Source organism: Bos javanicus, chromosome 11 (genome assembly GCF_032452875.1).
Source record: "Bos javanicus breed banteng chromosome 11, ARS-OSU_banteng_1.0, whole genome shotgun sequence".
Taxonomy (NCBI): Eukaryota; Metazoa; Chordata; class Mammalia; order Artiodactyla; family Bovidae; genus Bos; species Bos javanicus.
The window spans coordinates 100,204,273-100,226,352 of record NC_083878.1 but is presented as its reverse complement, the minus strand read 5'-3'; the positions used below and the strand labels follow the sequence as shown (position 1 = coordinate 100,226,352).

The following is a 22,080-nucleotide window of genomic DNA, read 5'->3' as shown; positions in this document are numbered from 1 at the left end:
TGGGTCCAGGAGTCTGCATGGGTGGGCACTCAACACAGCCTGTGAAGTCCTGGGGCAGGTCTCAACCAGGGAGCTGGGCTCTCGAGGTGTGACCTGGCACAGCTGAGGCGGCATTGCCTGGGAGCTTGTTAGCCATGCAACCTCTCAGGCCTGGAGGAGACCTACTGAATCACAAGCCCTGGGCCCTTCGGGGGACTCACGCTTGCTCAGGTCTGAGACGCACTGGTCTGAGACGGTCCCTGGGTCCTTCCCGCACCTTCCCTCAGCTGTCCCCTTCCTGCCTCAGCACCTCGCGCTCTTGACAGCCTCACCTGACTCCTGAGCTGTCCACTCTCAGAACACCCTGTCCCCTCTCCTCAGGCTTCATTCCACAGATACCCCTGATAACCCAAGGCCTGGGTAGAGTCAGGAAGGTGCTGCGGGCGAGGCATGGCCAGTAACTGGAAAATCTGGGCCAGAGGACAAGGACCTGAGCTTCTGTGAGACAGCGAACAGAGGGTCATCCGAACGTTCCTATCAGCACAGCAGCAGTGCCTGAGGCCCGTGACTCTACCTTCATTACCCCAAGGCTGGAGTCAGGAGACCCGGGTTCTCCTTTCGGCTCCGACGCTCAGCAGGTGGGCGAGGTGGAGGGTGGGACACAACCTTGTCCAGGCCCCCATTTTTGCTGCTTTACAGCCAGGGATCTAAATGGACAAGTCACAGACATCTCCTGATGGAGGAAGCCATATACCCAAGTGGGATCCCACGCACGCGACCTTCCAGAATAGACCAAACCACGGCATAGACATCAGAGCAGCAGCTGTGGCAGCTGTAGAAAGGGGGTGGTGTAGACCGACAAGGGGCACAGGGGACCTTATGGGGTCATGGAAATGTTCCACCTCAGTTATGGGACAGCTGGAGCTGTTTATACACACTTAAAACTCATCCAACTGTATGTCTGAAAGGTAAATTTTACTGTATGTAAGTTAAACCTCCATTTAAAACATTTCTAGTAAAATAAGGGATTTGGGATTAATGACTTCCAAAAATGCTCCAAGTCTAAAATCTTGGATATCCTGATTTGTCTTTTTAGAACCATTTTTTCCCTTGGGCCGTACCGGGTCATCACTGCTGTATGCGAGCCTTTTCTAGCTGCGGCAAGCGGAGGCTCCTCTTCACTGCTGTACAGGGCATCTCACTGCGGTGGCTTCTCTTGCTGCCGAGCCGGCTCCAGGTGTGCGGGCTTCAGCAACTGCAGCTCGAGGGCGCTAGGGTGCAGGCTCGGCAGTTGTGGCCCCCGGGGTTAGTTGCCTGAGGCACGTGGACTCTTCCCAGACTAGGGATGGAACCTGTGTCCCCCTGCCACTGGCAGGCGGATTCTTAACCACTGGACCACCAGGGCAGTCCGGATTGTTTGGATTCTGATGTGGGATAACTAGCAGGGCTGATGTGGGATAGCCAGCCTCGAAAGGGGGCAGACCTAAGCCTGTCGAGGTGTCGGCTTTGCCCCAGGTCTCTGCCGTCAGAGCCCCTCCAGGGGCAGCAGCGCGCAGGACCGGGCTCAGAAGGCACCCCCGCCCCGTGGAGGCAGGACCCTGTCAATGACAGCTGTTCTTCCATCTGTTCTAAGACACGGCCTCTGGAGTTGCAGCCACGTCTGTGTTTCGGTAGCAGCTGCACAGATCCGCTAAGACACAGGAACTTCTCTAGTAGGTGTCACTATTGTCAGCAGGAGTGAGTGGGAGGCATTCACTAATTTAATGAACAAAAAGTCACAAAGGAAAAAATGATGAGGGAAGTGGAGAGACAGCAGTCAGGAGTTGGCGACTTGGCTCGGATCACAAACATACATTTCCGCCATAGAATCTTTATTTTACATGTTTGCGTCACAGCAAGAGAATCCATCCTCTATATCACCCTGATCGGAACCCCCACCCGTTATGTTTACATAAATACTCTTCAATGATCATCAGCGTTTAAAAAAGAAAAAAAAATACTGACAACTCCCTCTGCATCCCAAACTAACCCGGAAAGCAAAGAATATTTACAGACATTTTCTCCCCCAAATGAAACTTATTTTCTGGATTGGATGTGTCTGAGTTCTTTTGAGGTCACATGACCAGGCAAATCCAATTTTACGATCTGCAGAAGCTGCTTAAGGCGTCAAGAAACCCCCTTGTGCAGACAGGATTTTTGGATCCTTTTGTAATGAGTATTTTAAATGCTAAGAACGCTGACAGCTGGCTCCCTGACTGATCTGCCTGCCCACCACCAAACCTCAGACCCTGCCTCGAGACAAGCTTGCTGTCTTGGGAGTAAGCTAAGTTCTCTGTCTGATCTTGACCTTTACTGACTTCATCGGGGACCCCCTTCCCAAACGGCCGGAAGCCCAAAGGTCCCTGGTGTGACAACAAGCGAATCCTGGCTCCAGCATCTCCCTGTCCCTCCCCTGGCTGCATTTTTCACACAGCCCCGCAGGGGAGGTGCGTGTCCATGTCCCAGAAACACTATCTGTCAGGCACACACCGTGCAGAGTGGGCGGGTGCATTGCCAGGCGAGAGGAGAGGCCCCGGGGGAAGCTGGAGAGCGTCCCGCTTGCCAATCAATAACTGCGTTCCAGGTGGAAGTGACAAGGACTAGCCATCAACTCAGGTGAAGCTCTTAAGACCTCCTGCCCGAAAACACCGGGAGAGAAGCGGAGTAAAGGAGCAGATCTTCTAGAAAGTCTGGTGTGGTTTGTTTCTGATATACCAAGAGGTATCAAGACAAAATCTAATTTAACTTCTTCAGTGGGAAAACCATCAATTTACTGAATTCTTAAGAAGAAGAAGAAGAAAAAGCCGCAGGCCACAGCACCCTGGACTCAGCCGATTCTGAATCTGCTCAAGGTTGGGGTGGGTCAAGGAAACAAGGGTGAGGCATGGCGTGTGGGGCAGGAGGAGGGGTGGGCAAGGACCCGGCTCCTCTGAAGTTCAGCTGCTGGGCAGCAGGAAGCACCAATGGCCCCAGTGCTCCGTGGGGTGTGTGCGGCAGACTGTCTCAGGCCCCAGGAGACGGCCAGAGCCGCTCACAGTGAAAACCAGCATCTGTGACAGGGCTCCTTGGTTGGTGAGGACTAAAACAAGACATCCGTTTCCATGTGGGGGCAGAACACCACACACGGTCGAAAGCGATCAGACGTGCTCGGGATGAAATTCTCCTGAGCTTGGAAAATACATCCTTCTCACAGCTGCTGGCAGAAAATGATGCAATGCACCAAGGGCTTCAGCCTGTGTTCCCAGGCTGAGCCCACGTGGGACTGACAGGCCTGGGCCAGGAGGGGGGGAGGGGGAGGGGCATGTGGGTCGTGGGGACCCACAACGAGGGAGCAGACCCCTTGCCCTGACAGCCCTACAGAGTGGCATTATGAAGAGACTGGGTGCTGCCTTCACTGGCTGGATATGTCCAAGGGCAAAAAAAAAAAACAACCCTGTAAATTTTACTCTAGAGTGGTTTCTGGAAAGAAAACTGGGCTCAGGCTCTGATCTGAGAAACCATCTTTTACACTAGAACGAGCTTCTCCTCACGAGAGCGCGAGCCCCCAGGGGTGCTCAGCAGACGCACCGCTGCTAAATGTCACAGCACCCAGGGACGGAGAACTAGGCTAGTGGGGTCTTTGGCCACTGCTAAGAGCCACGGTTAAGAGATCAGTGACTTCAATCTAGAGAAGGAAATGGCAACCCACTCCAGTATTCTTGCCTGGAGAATCCCATGGAGGAGCCCGGCAGGCTACAGTCCATGGGGCCGCAAGAGTCGGACTTGACTCAGTGACTAAACCACCACCACAAGAACATCGTGACCTGACCACGCCCTGACATCAAGAACAAAGACTCTGACCCCAGAAGTCAACAGGCCACTCCCTCAGCTTTCCTAGAAAAGCACTTTGCTGAGTTTTCTGGGTGCTCAGCATTTTTTGTTTGTTTGTCTTTTCTCCTTGTGTGGCCCTGCAGGAAGGCTTTCTCTCCTCAATGTGTGTTAGGAGCACAAACTTGTAATCAGTACCAAGATGATATTCTAATCAATAATAGAATCTGTTTTTATTCTCAATGTGTTAGATTTGTCCCTCCTCACCCCAAAATGTTTACTATCAGCTATGCTTGGGGACAGAACATTTTCATTCATATAAATTATTTTCATAATCAGAGAGGAATGTGTGAGCCTGAGATTCAATTTTTGAAATAAAATGTTTACTCTGAAAAGCTAAACTTGTCCATAGAATCACAGTAGCAGTTGGACAGTGGCAGTTGGACTCATCCTGTGCAGAGTTCAGTTAATTCTGAAGGTTCTGTGATGTGTGGTTGCCATGGTAATGTGGTGATACACATTCCGCATTCAGTGTGTTTGCAAGCTGAGAGCTTCATGTATGGTGGCAAAGAGAAATGGGTAACCTGAATTGTTTGGGAGAATGTCTCATCCAGAAGGCGAGAAGAAACACCCCTCAAATGTCAAGAACATCAAGAGCCAGCTGGATGAAGAGAGTTTGTTTTTGGCCACATAATAGGGTGCACCCTTTAACTGACTCAACTGAAGAGCTCCCAGAGGACCAGCTGGAGGAGCTATCCGTTTCAACGTTGGAGGAAGAGGCTCTGCCCAACTCCACAGCCTGTGAACAAGCCAGTGAACACGCTCCCCAGGAGGACATGGCGGTGGAGCCACCTCAGGCCGGGGCTGAGGACGAGCCTCTGAGGACGGTGGACGAATCCGGGGAAGCCTATGAACACGCTCCCCAGGAGGATGTGGTGTTGGATCTGTCCCAGGCTGGGGCTGAGGAACCGCCCCTGCATCCCCTGGAGGCAGCCGGAGCAGCCAATGAACACGGTTTCACTGAGGACCTGCCAGTCAACCCAACTTGTGACAAGACCAAAGAGACTCCATGTGTCTCCAAGGTGGCCCTTTCAGAATGTGAAAGTGACTGCTTCCTGGAAAATATTAGCAACAGTGATGCAGAAGAGAACTCAGCCTCTCCATATGACTGCTGCCCTCAGACACCAGACGAGTACATGGCAGATAATGAAGATTCAGAGACGATGTCAGACAACTCTCTAATCAGCTCTTTGGAGAATGGCAAAAATGTCATCAGTGATGATGAAAAAGACCAGGAGGAAGTGTGAACGCGGGGCCCAAGTTGAAAAGGCTCTCGTCTGAATCCCTGAAGACCTGGACCTGGACCCCATCCTGGACCCCAGAGGCGGTGGGGCCCACACAGCACGAGGAGCCTCATTTGGATCAGATTAGGGGAGGCCTCACTGCTTCTCTCCTGAGGGCCCTCATTTAGTACAGCTTCAGTTGTTTTGTTGTATAGATTTAGTATTAGTTTTATCTAGTTTTATCTACAAGTTCTGTATGTATCTGTATGTTCAATGTTTATACGTAAGGTTTTTCATTAAAGTTTTAAAGTCTAAAAAAAAAAAAAGAGATCAGTGACTTCAAAAAATAAAAAAGGGAGAGATCAGCGATTGTTCTTACTGTCCAAGAAGTACTTTTCTATCAAAATACACACAGCTTATTAAAGGAAAACAGATCCTTTACCTCCTAGAATCTCGCAGCCAGTGGCACTTCCGGTCCACAGCCGGTTTCTCAGAGGAGGCAAGGGTGTTTCTCGCAGGCAGATACGGGGAGCAGGGGCAGAAGGCGAAGCTATAAATACCACTGATCACTCCTGACACGCACAATCCTCTCTGCCCGATCCTCCAACACTGAAAGGGAGGGTTTAACCGCCCCGACAGCGCCCAGCACGGGCTGCGCAGGCTCTAACCGTCAGGCTGCAGCGAGCGGCTGTCAGCTGGGCAGAAGACCTGGCTCTGGACCCCAACCCCCATCCTCACTCCAGGGTGAGAGCTGAGCGCTGCTCACAGCTATTCAAGCGACAGAGGGACACCACGTGTTTATGGAACAGGACGAGGAGCTTAAATAATTTTGAAAACACTTGCATTACCACCGCCTGGTCTCAGACTGGGGCCTTGATTTTCCTTGCTCATCGGCCTGACTTCAAACCTTCTTGCCAGTTACAACACAGGAGGTGGGCAGATGACCTATTTGTTAGGAAGGCAGCGGCCTGACTTTCACTTCGGATCCACTACCTTCTCTCACCCATACCGTCCTGGTCCTGAAGGGTCAGGGCTGTACAACTGCAGCCAACTCAGCCCTTCCGTGAGCCTAGAGGTGCCCAGAGAGGGGGACACGGGGGTTTGAAGATGGTCGAGCCTGGGGGCTCCCGCCCACCTGTGACTGCGGGGGGCCAGGGCCTGCCCACACCTGCGCCCTCATCTGCGTGTACTGTCGTCCCTGTTTCCAGGCCAGGAACTGAAGACACCTCCATGGAGACCCTCAGGGTGGCAGGGGTGGGGGCTGGGGAGAGGAGGGGGTGTCCCTCAAACCTTTGGTTCCTGCCAAGAAGTCTATGGCCTTGTCAAGGACAGCAGCTCGCAGGACAAACAGCAAACGTGTCCTTCGGAGGGGAGCACCGGAGGGGGTATGGGCCACGGCAGGAGACACGGTCCTGAAGTGCGGGGATGGCGTCTACACACAGGCAGACAGGAGTCTGGAAAAATGTCCCTGTTCTCCGGGCCACTTCCTTCTGTCACACGGCTCCGAGTTAACTCAAAAAGAAAAGTCCCTTAGATAATACTCAGGGCATATTTCCTGGCTCCTGATGACAGGAGAACACACAAACCTCCCCGAAAATATCTGTGGAAAGGCAAAGGGCAGGGTCAGGCCAGGGGCTCGCTCCTCTCCACACTGGGCCGGGACCGAGCCCCGTGGAGGTCTGCCAGGAGAGCACAGGGGGATATCAAAGAGCGCACAAGGGCACGTGCGTCCTCACGGTCAGCTGGGAGGAGACGGGCACAGGGGAGGGGAACCACTGTTTTCTCAGTAGAGACTCTTCAGGTTCCTAAACCGGAGATGCTGAGCGGCACCCCTAAATCTTGTGGCTTCTCATCGACCCTTCCAGGCCAGCGGTCTGAGAAGCACCCCCAGCCGCCGTCACCGTCTGGCACTCAGGAGGCGAGGGAGGGCTCAGGCTTCTGACACACACGCGGGTGCTGGGAGCCACCTGCATGGCCAGCACCCCACATTCCTGACACGGTGTCTGAGTCCCCGTCTCGGGCCCCGCTACGCCCTGGGTCACGGTGGACCTTCTGGGCTTGCCCCGTTATTCAAAGGCCTCGGCTCCGAGCGCAGCGGCAGTGCCGTTCCCACCCATGCTCAGCCCCACGCTCTGCAAGTTTGGAAGAGAACCTCACTGAGATTCCTGAAAGGGGCTCCCCACCCCCAGACCCCGAGAGTAAAACCACTCAGTCACACTGGAACACAGGGACGAGGTCCGCGCCACTCCTCCGTTCCTAAGTCCTGCCCGGCTCACAGGGAAAGCTTGCTTAGACTAAGGGTTTGCTTTAACAGGACCCCTCCTGCCCCAGGCTGCTCCTGAAGGAAAGTCCTTCCCATTCCCCCGCTTCTGAGCACACAGAACAGGGGCAGCTGTGAGAGGAGGGCCAGGGCCGCTGGAGACGGCGCTGCCCTGGGCTGCTGGGGAAGCCAGGGAAATCCCAGCAGGGGCGGCTTTTCGAGCTTAAGAACACAATTCTGTCCGTCCATCAGGCAGCAAACCATTTGCCACCAGCAGAGCCCCGATGGACGGTGACACCGCGGCCCTCAGACAACCGCTGCCCCTGGTCACTTTCAGAATTCGGGACGAAAGTCTGGGGCGACACCCGGGGCCGGGAACCCTGGGGCAGGCTCCTCATGCCTCACTGAGTCTCGACTTCCTTAGTAAAGTAACCTCATCTGTTTTCTCCCCGTGGACGCAGCGACACTTGTCCCCCGCCCCCGCCCCGGCCTTCTCTGTGAGTCCCTGAGCCCCCTCTCGACAGCGGCTCGCCTCCTGATGCCCCTTCCCGGGCCGGCGGGCTCCCCCATCTGCCAGCGCTCCCTGCTACACACTGGGTCCCAACTGCGTCTCCCTGAAGAGCTCCCCAATTAAAAAGCGGAAATAGAAATTAAAAACAAAGGCTTCCTTTCCCCTGCCTCCTCTTACACTCCCTCCCCGCCACTACCACCTGAAGGAGAATGCGAGCTGCCTGTCACCAGCGCGCACCCGGCATCCAGAAAAGAGTGAAAAGTTGGGTCTCCGTGGCGCTTGGCTCCAGCCGCGAGCTTTGCGGTGTCGCCGTCGCGAGGGGCTGACGCTCCCGCTGACCAACCGGACTGCGAATAAATTAGAAGTCTCTGCCAGCGCCCCTCCGAGCCGCTCCGTCACGCGCTGCCTTCCCAGTCGGCCTGCGGCTCCACCGAGCCATTGGTCACCTTCTTGACTTTCTTCATATTCTCCATTACCCCTGATGTCGTCACTCTGAGTGAGGGAAAAAACAACAACGAGGGAAACCTCAGTCTTTGAGTGAAAGGCTGCCCGCACTGCAGCCCAGCGGCAACCAGGGGTGCAGGGTGTTGGCTCTGAAGTCGGACAGACCCGGGTTCAAATCCTGGCCTGCTTGATGCGAGCTGAGCTGTGTGAGCGTGCCTGGTCACGTGACCCCGCCTTGTGCTGCAGGATAAACATGATCCTGACTTCCTAGAACTGTCATGACAGGCAGCCAGGTGCTCTGCTGTGCTGAGTCACGGCACGTCAGCTGTTAGCACAACCAACGTTAATCTCTCTCTCTTCCCGTCACAAAGTTATATATATATATATATATAAAACTAGTCACAATTATGACACTATTATCTGTGTCGTAATTAACATTCTGGGGAAAAAAAGCTAATCAGCTATAGATACTTTATACTAAACAGCCACAGTGGCTCACTTCTGAGACCTGGGATAGAACCACGGGTTTGGAGGAACCTTCTGGGCCCAAAGACTCTTTGACGGTTACAGAGACTAGGAGTGAATCACGACATCCCTTGAGGAGGTAGGGTCCAGGAGAGGACAACCTCCTGCCTCACAAAGTGGGAGCCAGACAGAGCCTGAGGCTCTCCGTGTTCACGACGCAGCCGCGTGGCTCCACCACAGGAACACCAAGCAGACACGAGCTCCCCCGGTCGGCGGAGCCCGGGGGACTTCAGGGCGCCGCAGCGACGCTGTACGCCTCTGTAACGGCGGGTACACATCTGTCCAAACCCGCAGAGTGCGCAACACCAAGAGCGAGCCCTGCTGTAAACTACGGGCTGGGGTTACGATGGTGAGTCAGCGCAGGTTCATCAGTTGTAAGGAAAGGGCCCTGTGGAGGGGATGCTGCTGATGGAGGAAGCTACGCACATGTGGGGTGGGGGGCACACGGAGGGAATATCTGCATCCTCTGTTCAATTCTGTTCAATGTTATGAAGCTAAAAACGTTCTACGAAAGAGCCTTAAAAACAAACACCCCGGCCCAGCATCTCTGAAGTACTCTAAGAAACATAAGGCACCTCTGTCCCCCATCGTGGACCAAGAGGAATTTCCTAATCAGTGAAGTAAAATTCACAGCCAACCCAGCACTCTCTCTCCAAGGACCCTTCCCATGCCCCCACCAACTCCCAGATCCTGTTACCTACAAATGGCAACTCAGTGGCTCTACACAAGACACATCTAGTGTCTGTCCAGCTGGATCTATACAGTAGACAAACGACTGCACGTGGAGTGAGGAAAGAGAAGTTTTTCTCCCTTCTTTTCTGTTGTCATGTTGCTGCTGTGACCAAGCCTCGGGGTCATGCAGTCCTCCCCCAGGGCTGGGCTTTTCTCTTGGGTTATCTGTACTTCTGATAAAGCCACGACTGGGAGGTGGTTCCTGTAGGAACCGAAGGATTCCTGCAGAGGCTGCTGGTGAGTGTAAAGTGTTGGTTCTGTGGCTGCCGCACCGTGTTAAGAAGGCAGAGGAGCTCAACACATGCGGACGCCGAGGGCAGGGCACCAGGCATCACAACCCAGGGATGGCTCAGACGGCAGGCTTGGGACAGCCTTTGCTCCCTTGCTTTCCCTAAGGAAATACTCCTTGCCACATGATGGCCCAAAAGAGAAAACCACATTCCCTCTATCATGACAGGCCTGGGGTGAGAACAGAGAGTGATGAAGCTGGAACTGGTGCTCTCAGGGGGCCTAGTGCCCAGCAGAACGGACAGTCTTTCAGATGGACACGCAGAGCCACCCCAGACATACAGGATGGAAGTGCCAGGACGCAGGCCTGATGACGGCCCAGGATGAGGAACCACCTCTACCGGGGTTGGGTAGGGGACGGGGGGATGCTCTGAAGCTTGTATTGAAAGATGAGGAACAGCAGCAAGATGCAGGTGGAGGGAGGAGGGCAGGGGAGTTTCTGAAAAGCAACCTAACAGAAGAGGCGTTTTGTAAAATGTGGTCCCAAACAAATTACAGCAAAAAATAAATGTATACTTAACTCTGGGCTCCCCAGGTGGTGCTGGTGGTATAGAACCCACCTGCCAATGCAAGAGACATAAGAGACGCCAGTGCGATCCCTGGGTCAGAAAGATTCCCTGGAGGAAGGCATGGCAACCCACTGCAGTATTCTTATCTGGAGAACCCCATGGACAGAGGAGCCTGGTGGACTGCAGTCCACAGGGTTGCAAAGAGTCAGACACGACTGAGCAACTTAGCACACACGCATGCTCAACTCCAGGTGGACTCTCATCTGTGCCTTTTCAACCAGCGGTCCTGGCTCGGATTCTGTTACTTCTAGAAAAGGTATATCTGGCGGTTCCCCTGCGCTCCCCTCCACAGGGGTTTCTTCCTCTGCACAACAGGAAGCTGGTGTTTGGGGCCCAGAAGTAGGCTCTGCTTCCAATTACTATTTCCACAGAGGAGCTGAATGCATCCTACGCTGCCCGACCTGCCCGCCAGCCCAGCAGAGCCTGCCGTGGGTCAAGGCTCAGCCTCTGAACTGGGAAGAGAGAAAAGCTGCCTGTGCTGGAGGCCACACACTTCAAAGAGTGGACAGGGAGGGAGGAACTCAGCCGCAGGGGCGTCATCAGATACAACTGCGGACCTAGCCCATCAGAACTCATCAGTTTACAAGCAAATACTCTCAATCACTATTCACTTCTCTAGAAAATGACTGCCCCTTCCCGGAAAACAGGACCCTAGAGTCACTTAGCCTGTGACTCAGAAAAGCTCTTTTTACAGCTCAGATATAGGTCAAGTCACTGTGCTAACTGGGAAAAGCCATCAAGTTATCTGATAATGAAGGCCATGCGAGGATCATTAGCAGACCTACAGATGACTTGGATGATTACACTGTCAGACCTGAGCTTCCACCGGCAGGCCCAATGGGAAGTGGGGCTACGCATCCCCAGTAGTTCTGAACAGGCCAAGGATATCCCCAAGATCTTGCTGCTAAGTTGCTGGCAGCAGGCTCCAAGGATGCCTCAGATGATGGCAAGTTCTACTTCCCCTGAAAAGACTAAGTGATGCTTGGCAGATACTGGACCTCAAACTGAATACACAAGCCTGGGGCCTGAGTGTCCATCTCCTGCACCTAAACGCAGAGGGACCAGCTCTGGAGCGATAATCTGCAGAGAGCAGCTGCTCCCATTCACACCACGCTGCTCAGTGAGGCAGGCGCGAGGCCGGGGAGGGAAGGAAGGGGGGCGATAATCTGCAGAGAGCAGCAGCTGCTCCCGTTCACACCACGCTGCTCAGTGAGGCAGGCGCGAGGCCGGGGAGGGAAGGAAGGGGGGCGATAATCTGCAGAGAGCAGCAGCTGCTCCCGTTCACACCACGCTGCTCAGTGAGGCAGGCGCGAGGCCGGGGAGGGAAGAAAGGGGGGCGATAATCTGCAGAGAGCAGCAGCTGCTCCCGTTCACACCATGCTGCTCAGTGAGGCAGGCGCGAGGCCGGGGAGGGAAGAAAGGGGGGCGATAATCTGCAGAGAGCAGCTGCTCCCGTTCACACCACGCTGCTCAATGAGGCAGGCGCGAGGCCGGGGAGGGAAGAAAGGAGATTCTTACACAGATTCCATTTCCAAGTCATCTTCTTCCTGAGAAAGTTGTAGGTATGGGTTGTCTGAAGCTGGACGGAACTTATACCCCGTGAGAACAAAGAACACCAGCGTGGCCATTTCATCCAGGAGCTGCGAATTTTAAAATCACCACCAAGTAAAGGGATTAGAATATCGCTCTTCAGAAAGCAGTGGAACCAAACAAACTGCCCCCCACCCCGCCCCCCAGTAACCCACCGCTCACTGATCTGCCACTCAAACGCAAAGCTGACCGTTGGGGACCATGTTCCTTAGGGGACTTGCTGAAGCCTTCTGCCTAGAGAGGGCTTCCCTTGTGGCTCAGCTGGTAAAGAATCCACCTGCCACGTGGGAGATTCAATCCCTGAAGGTTCAATCCCTGGACTGGGAAGATCCCTTGGAGAAGGGAAAAGCTATCCACTCCAGTATTCTGTCCCACAGAATTCCACTGACTGTATAGTTCATGGGGTCGCAAAGAGTCGGACATGACTGAATGACTTTCACTTCTTCCCAGAGAGGACATTTGAGAGTCCTTGCTTTAAGTCTTCACTGGCATCTTTGAAGAGCTCATTATATACATACATTTCCCTATAACGTCCAAAGCACCAAGTGAGAGCTTCCAAAAACTAGTCTCTAAATCATTTGGTGACTACCCAGTAGTTAAACTAGCTCTAGAATACTACAAAGACAACTTTATTACTGAAATAATAACAATAGGCAAGAAGAAGGGAGGTCTGGATTCTAAGCTATTCTAAGCCCTATAACTGAAGGATTGGGCCCCATTTCATTGAGGTTTGAATTATACTGGGCAAGGCTTTCTCTGCCTGGGGTTTTTTTTCTCTTCAAGGACTTTTAAAATTGAAAACTACATCAGTTCCAGATTTCTCACGTAATCCAGCAGCTTTCCTGGACAAACACATCTTAACTGTGGACCAGAAGAGACAGACGGTCTTAGTGGCCACTGCCAAATAAATCTGGAACCATCTCAAGTTACCCTGAGACTTCCTGCTCAGACACAAGTTCCCTGGCACTGTCCCCTGAGCCGCATACCTGGTAGAGCCACTTCCACTGGAACGGAACAGCAAGTTTGAGGAGAAATGCAATAATCCTGGTGAAGTATATGTAACATACGATCTAATGAGGAACAGAGAGACAAGAATAAAGTCAGTGCAGAAATCATAGCACTGCTTTCTTCCAACCGTCTGCTAAGGGGAAAGCAGCTACCTGAAGAAAATTATTTGACACTTACAGTGCTAATTAATCAGAGAAGGCAATGGCACCCCACTCCAGTACTTTTGCCTAGAAAATCCCATGGTCAGAGGAGCCTGGTGGGCTGCAGTCCATGGAGTCACGAAGAGTCAGACACGACTGAGCGACTTCACTTTCACTTTTCACTTTCATGCACTGGAGAAGGAAATGGCAACCCACTCCAGTGTTCTTGCCCGGAGAATCCCAGGGACGGGGAGCCTGGTGGGCTGCCGTCTATGGGGTCGCACAGAGTCGGACACGACTGAAGCGACTTAGCAGCAGCAGCAGTGCTGATTAATAAATCAGCAGAGAGAGAAACTCTCCACTACTTGAGAGGATGTCCTCTTTTTCTCTAGGTGACTAAGATATTGATAACAATCACTTTCGTGAACAGGATATTTTGCTCTTAACTCCTGAGTAACCTCCTTCTCACCTAATTCTCATATATTTTTGGTGGTGGTGGTGTTCAGTTGCTAAGTCATGTCCAACTCTTTGTGACCCCGTGGACTGCAGCATGCCAAGCTTCCCTTCACTATCTCCCAGAGTTTGCTCAAACTTATGTTCATTGAGTTGGCAATGCCATCCAACCATTCATCCTCTGTGGCCCCTTCTCCTTTTGCCCTCAATCTTTCCCAGCATCAGGGTCTTTTCCAATGAGTCAGCTCTTCTCATCAGGTGGCCAAAGTATTAGAGCTTCAGCATCCTTCCTTTCAATGAATATTCAGGGTTGATTTCCTGTAGGATTGACTGGTTTGAACTCCTTGCAGTCGAAGTGACTCTCTCAAGAGTCTTCTCCAGCACCACAATTCAAAAGCATCAATTCTTCAGCGCTCAGCCTTCTTTATGGTCCAACTCTCACATCCTTACATGACTACTGGAAAAACCACAGCTTTGACTTCATGGACCTTAGTCGACAAAATGATGTCTCTGCTTTTTAATAAGCTATCTGGGTGTGTCAGATGTCCTTTAAAGGAGTAAGTGTCTTCTAATTTCATGGTTGTAGTCACTGTCCACAGTGATTTTGGAGCCCAAGAAAATAAAATTCTCATACATAACCCACCGATTTCCAGCCCCAAAGGCTAACAGTTTTTCAGTCCCAGGCTTTGAGAAATGTTTTCCAGCAATAACAGCAAAATAAAACCATACGGGGAAAACAATGGCTTTTAGTCCCTTCAGGAGATCCTGTGAATGTTCGAGGTCTACAGTCAAGAGGAAGGACCAGTCATCCTAAGTGCCCTAGAAAGAAGGCCATGACAAGGATTCAACATGTGGACCCACCGGAGCGGACAGCTCACTGGGCTGTGCCCAGGGCAGACAGACAGGCTTACGGGGAAGGGACTGTGCAGAGCGACAGTGAGTGCCAAAACCACAGATGAAAACTACTCTGAAACTTTCGTCTGGAAGTAGGCAAGCAAAATTCTAGGAGATCCATAGCTTATACATTCCGGGAAATTATGACCCTAATATTTTATAGCGAGTTCTCCTTTTGGTGGTACGCTTATATGGACTTTTTGTGTTCACTTCAGTCATGTTTTTAGACATGATCCCAATTTTGTAAGCCAATTTTTTAAAAAAGTTAAAGGAACAGCTATGCATGGCGTTCGCCTGTACATGGCGTTTGCCTAGAAAAGAATCTAGAGAAATAATGACTGAACTGTAAACTGTAATACCTGGGGGAGGAGTAAGAAAAGGGAAGGAACAGAAGGTTCAGGGTCATAAATGGCTTTCACTGTGTTCCTATCATTCTGCATTTAAAAACTATCAAGCATGTGTTACTTTTCTGAGTATGTAAAGCCAGATGTAAAACTAAAACCTAGTAGTAAGTAACTCAGGTACTCCGGGGAGCTAGTTCATTAGCTCTATTTCTTGAATTGACCTTATTCACAGACTTAGGGATTTTTTACTCACCAAGACGTAGTAATGTCTGAAAAGTTTCAGCTTCGCTAAGTTAATAGCAGCTGGGGAGAAGAAGACAACACCATGAGAGGCTGCTGCTTTTCTCATTTTTAAAGCTTGTCACCAGCAAGCACACTCGCGGTCCAGAGGCCGAGGCTAACGCAGATGGGGGCGCCACCAGGGGGCACCTCTGTGGTTCTGGACATGAAGCCTGGCAGGGTCTCCCCCCATCTCCAGGAAGGATCTGGGAGTCGTGGGGGCAGCAGGCTGGCGCCCCCAGCTCCAGCAAACCAGCGCTCCTTCCCGTCCCGGGTTCAGAAGCTTTAAACGGCCTTCCTGGGAGGATAGTGACACCACAGAAATTAGCAGACACTATAAATCCCGACTCTTCCAACCCGCAAAGCCATCATTAAACATTTCAGCTCTGCCACTGCGGCTACAGAGCTGCAACTCTACTAGGAATGGTCTCAGGGGACTCTCCAGCTAACTGAGGGTGTAAACCCAATTAACCCATGGGTGTGTGTTGCAAATTTCACTTAGGTTTTCACTGTGTCTTGTAACAAAACCCTTTAAAAACGACCTCCCCAGCTTTGTCCTACCTCCCAGAGTGCTCAAGGTCAGGGAGCCAGGAACAGCTAACTTCCTGCCACCACCAACCGCCATGAAATATTGATGACCACAGAGGGTAGCCTAGCTCCCTCTCCGATTAGCAAGCCTTTCATTCATCATCAACCTTCCGGCAGGAGGCAAATTAATTTTGCTTAACGGCATTTAATTACTGGTTCCCTTTAGGAATGGAACTGTGGATGGTGACGGATTGACTTCCCGTCTCCCTCCTCTGGCCCGTGATTAGTGGGGGGGCAGTTGAGCTTAGGTTCCCAAAGAGATTCCTGAAATCCTAAATTAACCTTCAAGGTGATCACCAACTAATAGTATCTGTAAGAACCTGCTCTGAGAAACAGAGTGGGCCGATGAGGTTCAAAAAATCTGGGCAATTCTAATGCCCCAAACTGAGAGGCTCTGACACCCGTGTCTACAGCGCGATGGACTCACGCATTCATGTGGCACCTGAAGGAGCTAAATGAAGGAGCCAGATAACCCAAAGCTCTCTTATCGAGCAACCCCTCTGGTGGTCCTGCTGTTATTATGTCTCTCTGGTTCTCTGTCCTTTTTAATCTACGCTGACTCTGGGCTGGGCCCCGGGATGCAGCAGTGACTGCGGAGCCTGCCCCAGGGGCAGCGGCTTCCATCCCTCAGGGAAGGAGAGGCGCTGGATCAGGGCCGCCCCCTCACCACGCCCGGCCCACAGAGACCCGGGCGGTGCGGTGTGGGGTCAGGGACTCCCCACTGCCTGCAGGACAGGAGAGGTTTCACTGAGGACAAGATGTTTACACCAAGAAGTGACAGATAACTGTGTCACCAGATTTAAAACTCTGCACGTTTGTATAAAGCAGTGCTCCTCCTGTGCACGTGCACGAATCTGCTCACGCCGGCAGCGGTCAAAGAGGCGGCTGGCTCGTGCTGCACTCTGCCCCACAAATCCAGGTGGCCTCTGAGACCTGGGGCCCTTCCACACAAGCAAATCGCTCCTACATTTGGACGTTTAATCTGCGTCATCGTGAGTAATTGAGAAAGAATGGCACCAACAATCGGACCATTTAAATGATGAAAACGCTTTAGAAGTCTCTTCTGAATTTTGCTTGCTGAAATAGATCCTGGCAAATGAAACTCCTGCCTTTGCTTCAGCAAGAACCCAAAGGAAAGAAGCGGCGTGTTTCTATTCCTGGACTTCAAGGTGCTGTGCTGGGATGTGCATGGTTGCCATGGCCACCCCCAATGAAGGGCTCCCGAGGCAGACCAAGGGGACAGCGGGGAGGGTCAGGATTCCCAAAGGAGGTGGTGTCCCAGCAGAGGCCTGACTGGGGCTCAGGAGGGAGTGAGAGTGGAGAGGTCGAGCCAAGAGGACGCTTGGGAGGAGCAGGCACCCAGGTCTGGAGGTGCCAGAGAGGCAGGGGACTCTGCTGGGTGGAGGACAAAACCCGAGACTGAGTCAGACACAGACCACAAGCGGCCCTCCTTGAGGGTGCCAAGGCCCCAGGGAGCCTCGAGGGTCTCGAGCAGGGCAGAGCCTGGATCACATTAGCATTTTTGAACAACCTCTTTGAAGAAAGGATGGAAGAATTAAGAATAAGAGCCCAGGGAGTTCCCTGATGGTCCAGTAGTTAAGACTGCTCTTTCACTGCCAGGGTGTGGGCTCAATCCCTGGCCAAGGAACTAAGATCCCACAAGACATGTGGTGTGGCTCAAAAAAAAAGAAAGAATAGAATCCAACTGAGAGCAAAACCTTTGAATTTTTGGAGGTTCCTCTAAGATGTGGTGGGGTCCCTGTCAGTGCAGAGTGGGGAACAAGGTGACCTCGTCTTAGTGGCTGGGGAGCAGGGGTGACATTGAGGATACCGGAGAATTCTTCAGGGGAAGTCTGAATCCACTCCCCCTCCCTGCCGCTATCACAAGGAAGGAAATCAGGGGCAGAGGCAGAGCTGACCAAGAGGAGGCAGGGGGTTAGGACACTGCAGGTCTCGTGGGGGTGAGAGGAGAGGAGAGGACAGGAAGGCACCACATTGCTACCTCCCTGGGACGCGTGCCAGCAGGCTGCCCATCAGACACTCGGAAGAGAGGCAGGCCAGGAAGCACACGACGAGTGAGCCTGCACACCCACGTCCAGGCCCTACGGGGAAACACCAGCGTGGGCAACGCCACCAGGCCATCCCAGGGCTGTGCGAAGATGAGTAAATGGACCTTAGGAACAATCAGCGGTGACTCTGACAGACGCAGTCGCAACGCACAGAGCTCAAGTTTGATCTGCAAACCCACCCGTCACGACGGACGTCACTTCCAGTCACGAGAAAGACATCTGTTTGCGAGACTGCTGCTTATGGGATCAGGCTCCGGGGTCCCATAAGGTGTTCTTGCCACAACCCAGGCTGCGAAGGCAGGAATGAAGCTCACTTACTGTGAGAAATAAGTGGGTAACAACACAGGCCCCGCGCATCTGAACACCTTGGGGTCAAATTCCATCTGTGCTGCTTACGGGCTGTGTGACCTCAGGTAAGTCGGCTGACTTCTCTGAGCCTCAGTTCCTTCACCTGCAATACAAGACCACCGCCACCACCTACCACTGGGGCTGTTGAGGGATGGATGAGGCGGTACGTGGAAACCAAACAGCACACGGGTTTAAGCAGTGGAGGAGCGTCTGATGTTAAAGCACTAGGATTATATTAGGATTAAGTTGATCCCTGAGCAACACAGATTCGAGCTGCTCCGGTTCAGGTCAAACATGCGGATTTCTTTCCCCGATGGTAAATACTACAGCACTACAGGACCTGCGGTGTGTAGGGTGTAGGAACAACAGTGACGGAGGGCCAGCCGAAGCTGTACTTTGATTTTCAGCTGCGCAAAGAGTGAGCACCCCCAACTCCTGTTTTGTTCAAGTGGATGCAGTTCCAGTCCGGTAGTGACTGCGCTGCAGCAGCTGCCACCTCTGGCAGGAGCCCAGGCTCTCGTAAGTGACTGGGAACCAGCGGTGGCCCCGGGCTCTCCTGGCAGCGGGGCAGCCGTATGCACACGCTGCGTCAGCCTGCTGGGCGGGGGAGGTACCGGCTCCGAGGGGGCAGCCTCGCCAGCATGATGCAAGGAGCAGTGATGGAGCAGGTCGCAGCCTGGAATCTCAAGCCTCCCGTGGCTTTCCTTCCAGAAAAGCTTTCCCGGCAGTTAAGGACCACGGCGGGGCTGGGCTCCCGTGGGAGTGTAGGCTCCCCGGCCTGGGCTATTTCTGACCCACCACGAGGAGCAGCAAATATGGTAAAAGAATGAGTGTGGTGGCAGGAAAAATCCCTCGGACAGGAGCCAGGAGACCTGCACTCCGATCCCTGCGACATCAGAACACCGTAGGCCTGTGCCCAGTCTGCACTGCCTTCTCTGGGCATCAGTCGCCTTCATGGGAGAATTTCTTTACGGTGGGTTACAACTTCTTCCCGGCAATGGCTCTTAACTAGGGTAAGCACCAGAATGCCCTGGAGGGCTTTACCGATAAGACAGATGCCCAACTTGCCCCTGACTCTTCTGGAACTGGGCCGGGCTGGAAGGTTCTGAAAAGCCTCCCAGGGATCAGGGAAGGACAGGGATGGGAGGCAAGGAAGGGGAGCAGCCCAGCCACTTCAAGAGCTCCTACAAGGCTATGGCTTGTGGGTTCCTCTCCCTCCCACTCATGCTCAGGAAAACAGCCTTGACTCTGGGTTCTGGCAGACAGTTTTTACCGATGGGAACAGAACAGGTGCCCGCCAAGGCAGGAGGAGCCCAGGCCTCTCACATGCTTAACAAGATAGTCCTCTGACGCAGCAGCACATGAGCAGATGTAAGCCGTCCAGAGGAAAGGCCACCCCCTCCCTGGACCGTCACCTCACCTTCCCTCTTTACACCACAAGGTTACTACACAGGCTGGCAAGAAGACAGACCGTGCCCTTACTCCCCAAGTGGTCTTCCCTGATGGTCCTGGAACCGGGACCATGAAAAAAACAATAGGGCTGGCTGTCACAGGGCTTCTCTGGTGGCTCAGATGGTAAAGAATCTGCCTGCCAATGCAGAAAACACAGGTTCGATCCCTGGGTCGGGAAGATACCCTGGAGAAGAAAACGGTAACCTACTCCAGTTCTTGCCTGGGAAATCCCATAAACAGAGGGGCCTGGCAGGCTACAGTCACAGGGTTGCCAAGAGACACGACTGAGCAACTCAACAACAACAAGCTGGTCGTCACATCTACTGAGCAGTAACCAGGCACCAGGCTGCGCACCCTTCAAGCTTCATCTCATGTGATCCTCACAAGAGACTCTATGAGGGCAGGGGCGTCGCCTCCAATGCCTCATACATGAAGGATTCAGGCCTGCAGGGTTCAGTACATTACCAAGGTCACACAGCTTGCAAGTAAGGAGGGCACCGCTTAAACCCAAGACCCTCTCTCCAAGGACCAAGCTTTTAATCCCCACACTTTGTGCTGAAAGAAAGGCAATTCACAGCCTTGTAAATTCACCAGTAGCCTGGGGACATGATGGTGGCTTGAAATGCTCATCAATGCCCGGGAGCTGCCAGAGATCCATCCTGAGGGGTTAATACGGGTAGATCTATGGGACACACAGAGGCGAAGGCCCACAAGAGTCACCTACAGGTGGAAAATTTCCCAAACAATCCTTTCCCAGAAAGCCTCGAGGCTTAAACACATCTGCCCTACCCATCAGCTTTCTCCCTGCTTCCTCCCTGCTGCTTTGGAGGAATTCTGAGTCAAATACAAAAATTACAGAAATGAGTGTGATGGCAAAGCCAAGCCAGTGGGAGACTCGGGCTGACTCACTCTCAACAGTACGGGCTCCACAGTCTGCCTCCACTCCGGACGCGGGCCTGCTCTGGGCGGGGGACAGACCTAAGAGAGCCTGGCCACTCCTGACCTGGGACCACCCTGCTCCAAAAGCATCCTTTCTGGGGAGCGATTAGCTCACGGGGCGCCTTCTGGCCTCATTAAGAAGAGACCCCACTAACCTATCTCACAGAGAAGGTATCAGGAACCAGGGCAGGAAAGGGTCTGCTAAGAAAAAAGGACTCCTAACAGGATGAAATTTTTGACCTTCACTCTGTTGAGGCTCATGTGAAAAAGTGGTGCAAAATGTTTCCAAAATCCACTTAAAACATCCACTCCAGTGACCCAGGAGTGATCAAAAGTCACTGAACAGTTATGAGCTCTGCGCACATCTCCTTGTAAGCAAAAGCTTACCTTCAATGACTAGTAAAAAGAAACAAGAATGGCCCCAGAGAGTGGCTGACAGGAAAGTAACTCTAATAAGAGCTTTGCTGAGTCAAGCATGCTTCTGCCTCTCTCTTCCCTTCTGCTCTGGAACTGCACCAGAGAAGCCCCTGCTAGGGGCTGAAGGTCCTCAGGGCCGAGCAGTCTCTGCCTCTGCTGCGGTCAGCACTCACCCCATCACAGCGTCTCCAGCAGCCACCATGATGAGCTGCGCTGAGCAGCATGTCTGGGCCCCACCCTCCCCACCCCCAAGGCTGTGCCCACGGCACGTATTCAGTCCACTGCGGCGAGGAAGATGGATAGACATCCTACTGCTCGAAGACACAGCCTGGTCAGCAGCAGACAACGTCTCTGCAAGAAGAGAACCTGACCTCCCTGAGCGCTGCAGCAGTCGACAAGAGCTGCTTTCAACTGTGTCTGCCTCGAGACCCGGAGTCAAATGCGTGCTGATACCCTCCAGACAAAGAACCCAGATGGCTGAGCAGGCCTGCCGGGGGCCGAGGGAGGGACCCCTCAGGCAATTACGTCCCCAATGTTTCAAAGGCCTAATAAAACACAGGGGCTTCCCAGGTGGCATAGTGGTAAAGAATGCCAGTGCAGCAGACCCAAGAGACATGGGTTCGATCCCTGGGTCAGGAAGATCCCCTGGAGGAGGGCATAGCAACCCACTCCAATATTCTTGCCTGGAGTATCCCATGGACAGAGGAGCCTGGTGGGCTACAGCCCATGGGGTTGCGAAGAGTCAGTCAGACACCACTGAGCGATGGAGCGCACACAGGCTAAAAACCGGCGGTGTGTCCGTGACGAGGCGGGTTCTCAGCCTCGGGATGTGAGAGGCCCCGTTGCTTTCCGCTGTAGGTTACACATACTCAGGGTGGTATCCCCGGTTAAGTGACTATTTCAAAATGTTGACCAGAAGCTGTGACCAGGATGACGACAGAGAGGAATTTTGGGTGATCTGAGATGGGAAAGGTTTTGGAGTTTAAAGAAATTAAAAATCACTGTATTAAGCCAATCTCAAAAACTAGATATTTTTTTTCTCTCATTCTCTCTAATGACAGTCTACTTAGCCATAGTTTTCACCCTCCCAAGGGTCACAGACTTGTTTGAAATTTTGCTGAA

General features: G+C 52.8%; 1 protein-coding gene across 1 annotated transcript in view; it reads right to left on the bottom strand.

The window, feature by feature from the left end:
* Window positions 1-1,829: 1,829 nt before the first annotated feature.
* The window catches only part of GPR107 (G protein-coupled receptor 107), a 58,890-nt gene continuing 38,639 nt past the window's right edge, over window positions 1,830-22,080 (bottom strand). Inside the window, exons 15-18 of the mRNA XM_061433838.1 lie at window positions 15,120-15,169; window positions 13,014-13,097; window positions 11,956-12,077; window positions 1,830-8,371 (exon numbers count right to left, since the gene is read on the bottom strand). Coding sequence (XP_061289822.1) covers window positions 8,275-8,371; window positions 11,956-12,077; window positions 13,014-13,097; window positions 15,120-15,169 — 353 coding nt within the window. The 3' untranslated portion in view covers window positions 1,830-8,274. The remainder of the gene's footprint in view (window positions 8,372-11,955; window positions 12,078-13,013; window positions 13,098-15,119; window positions 15,170-22,080) is intronic.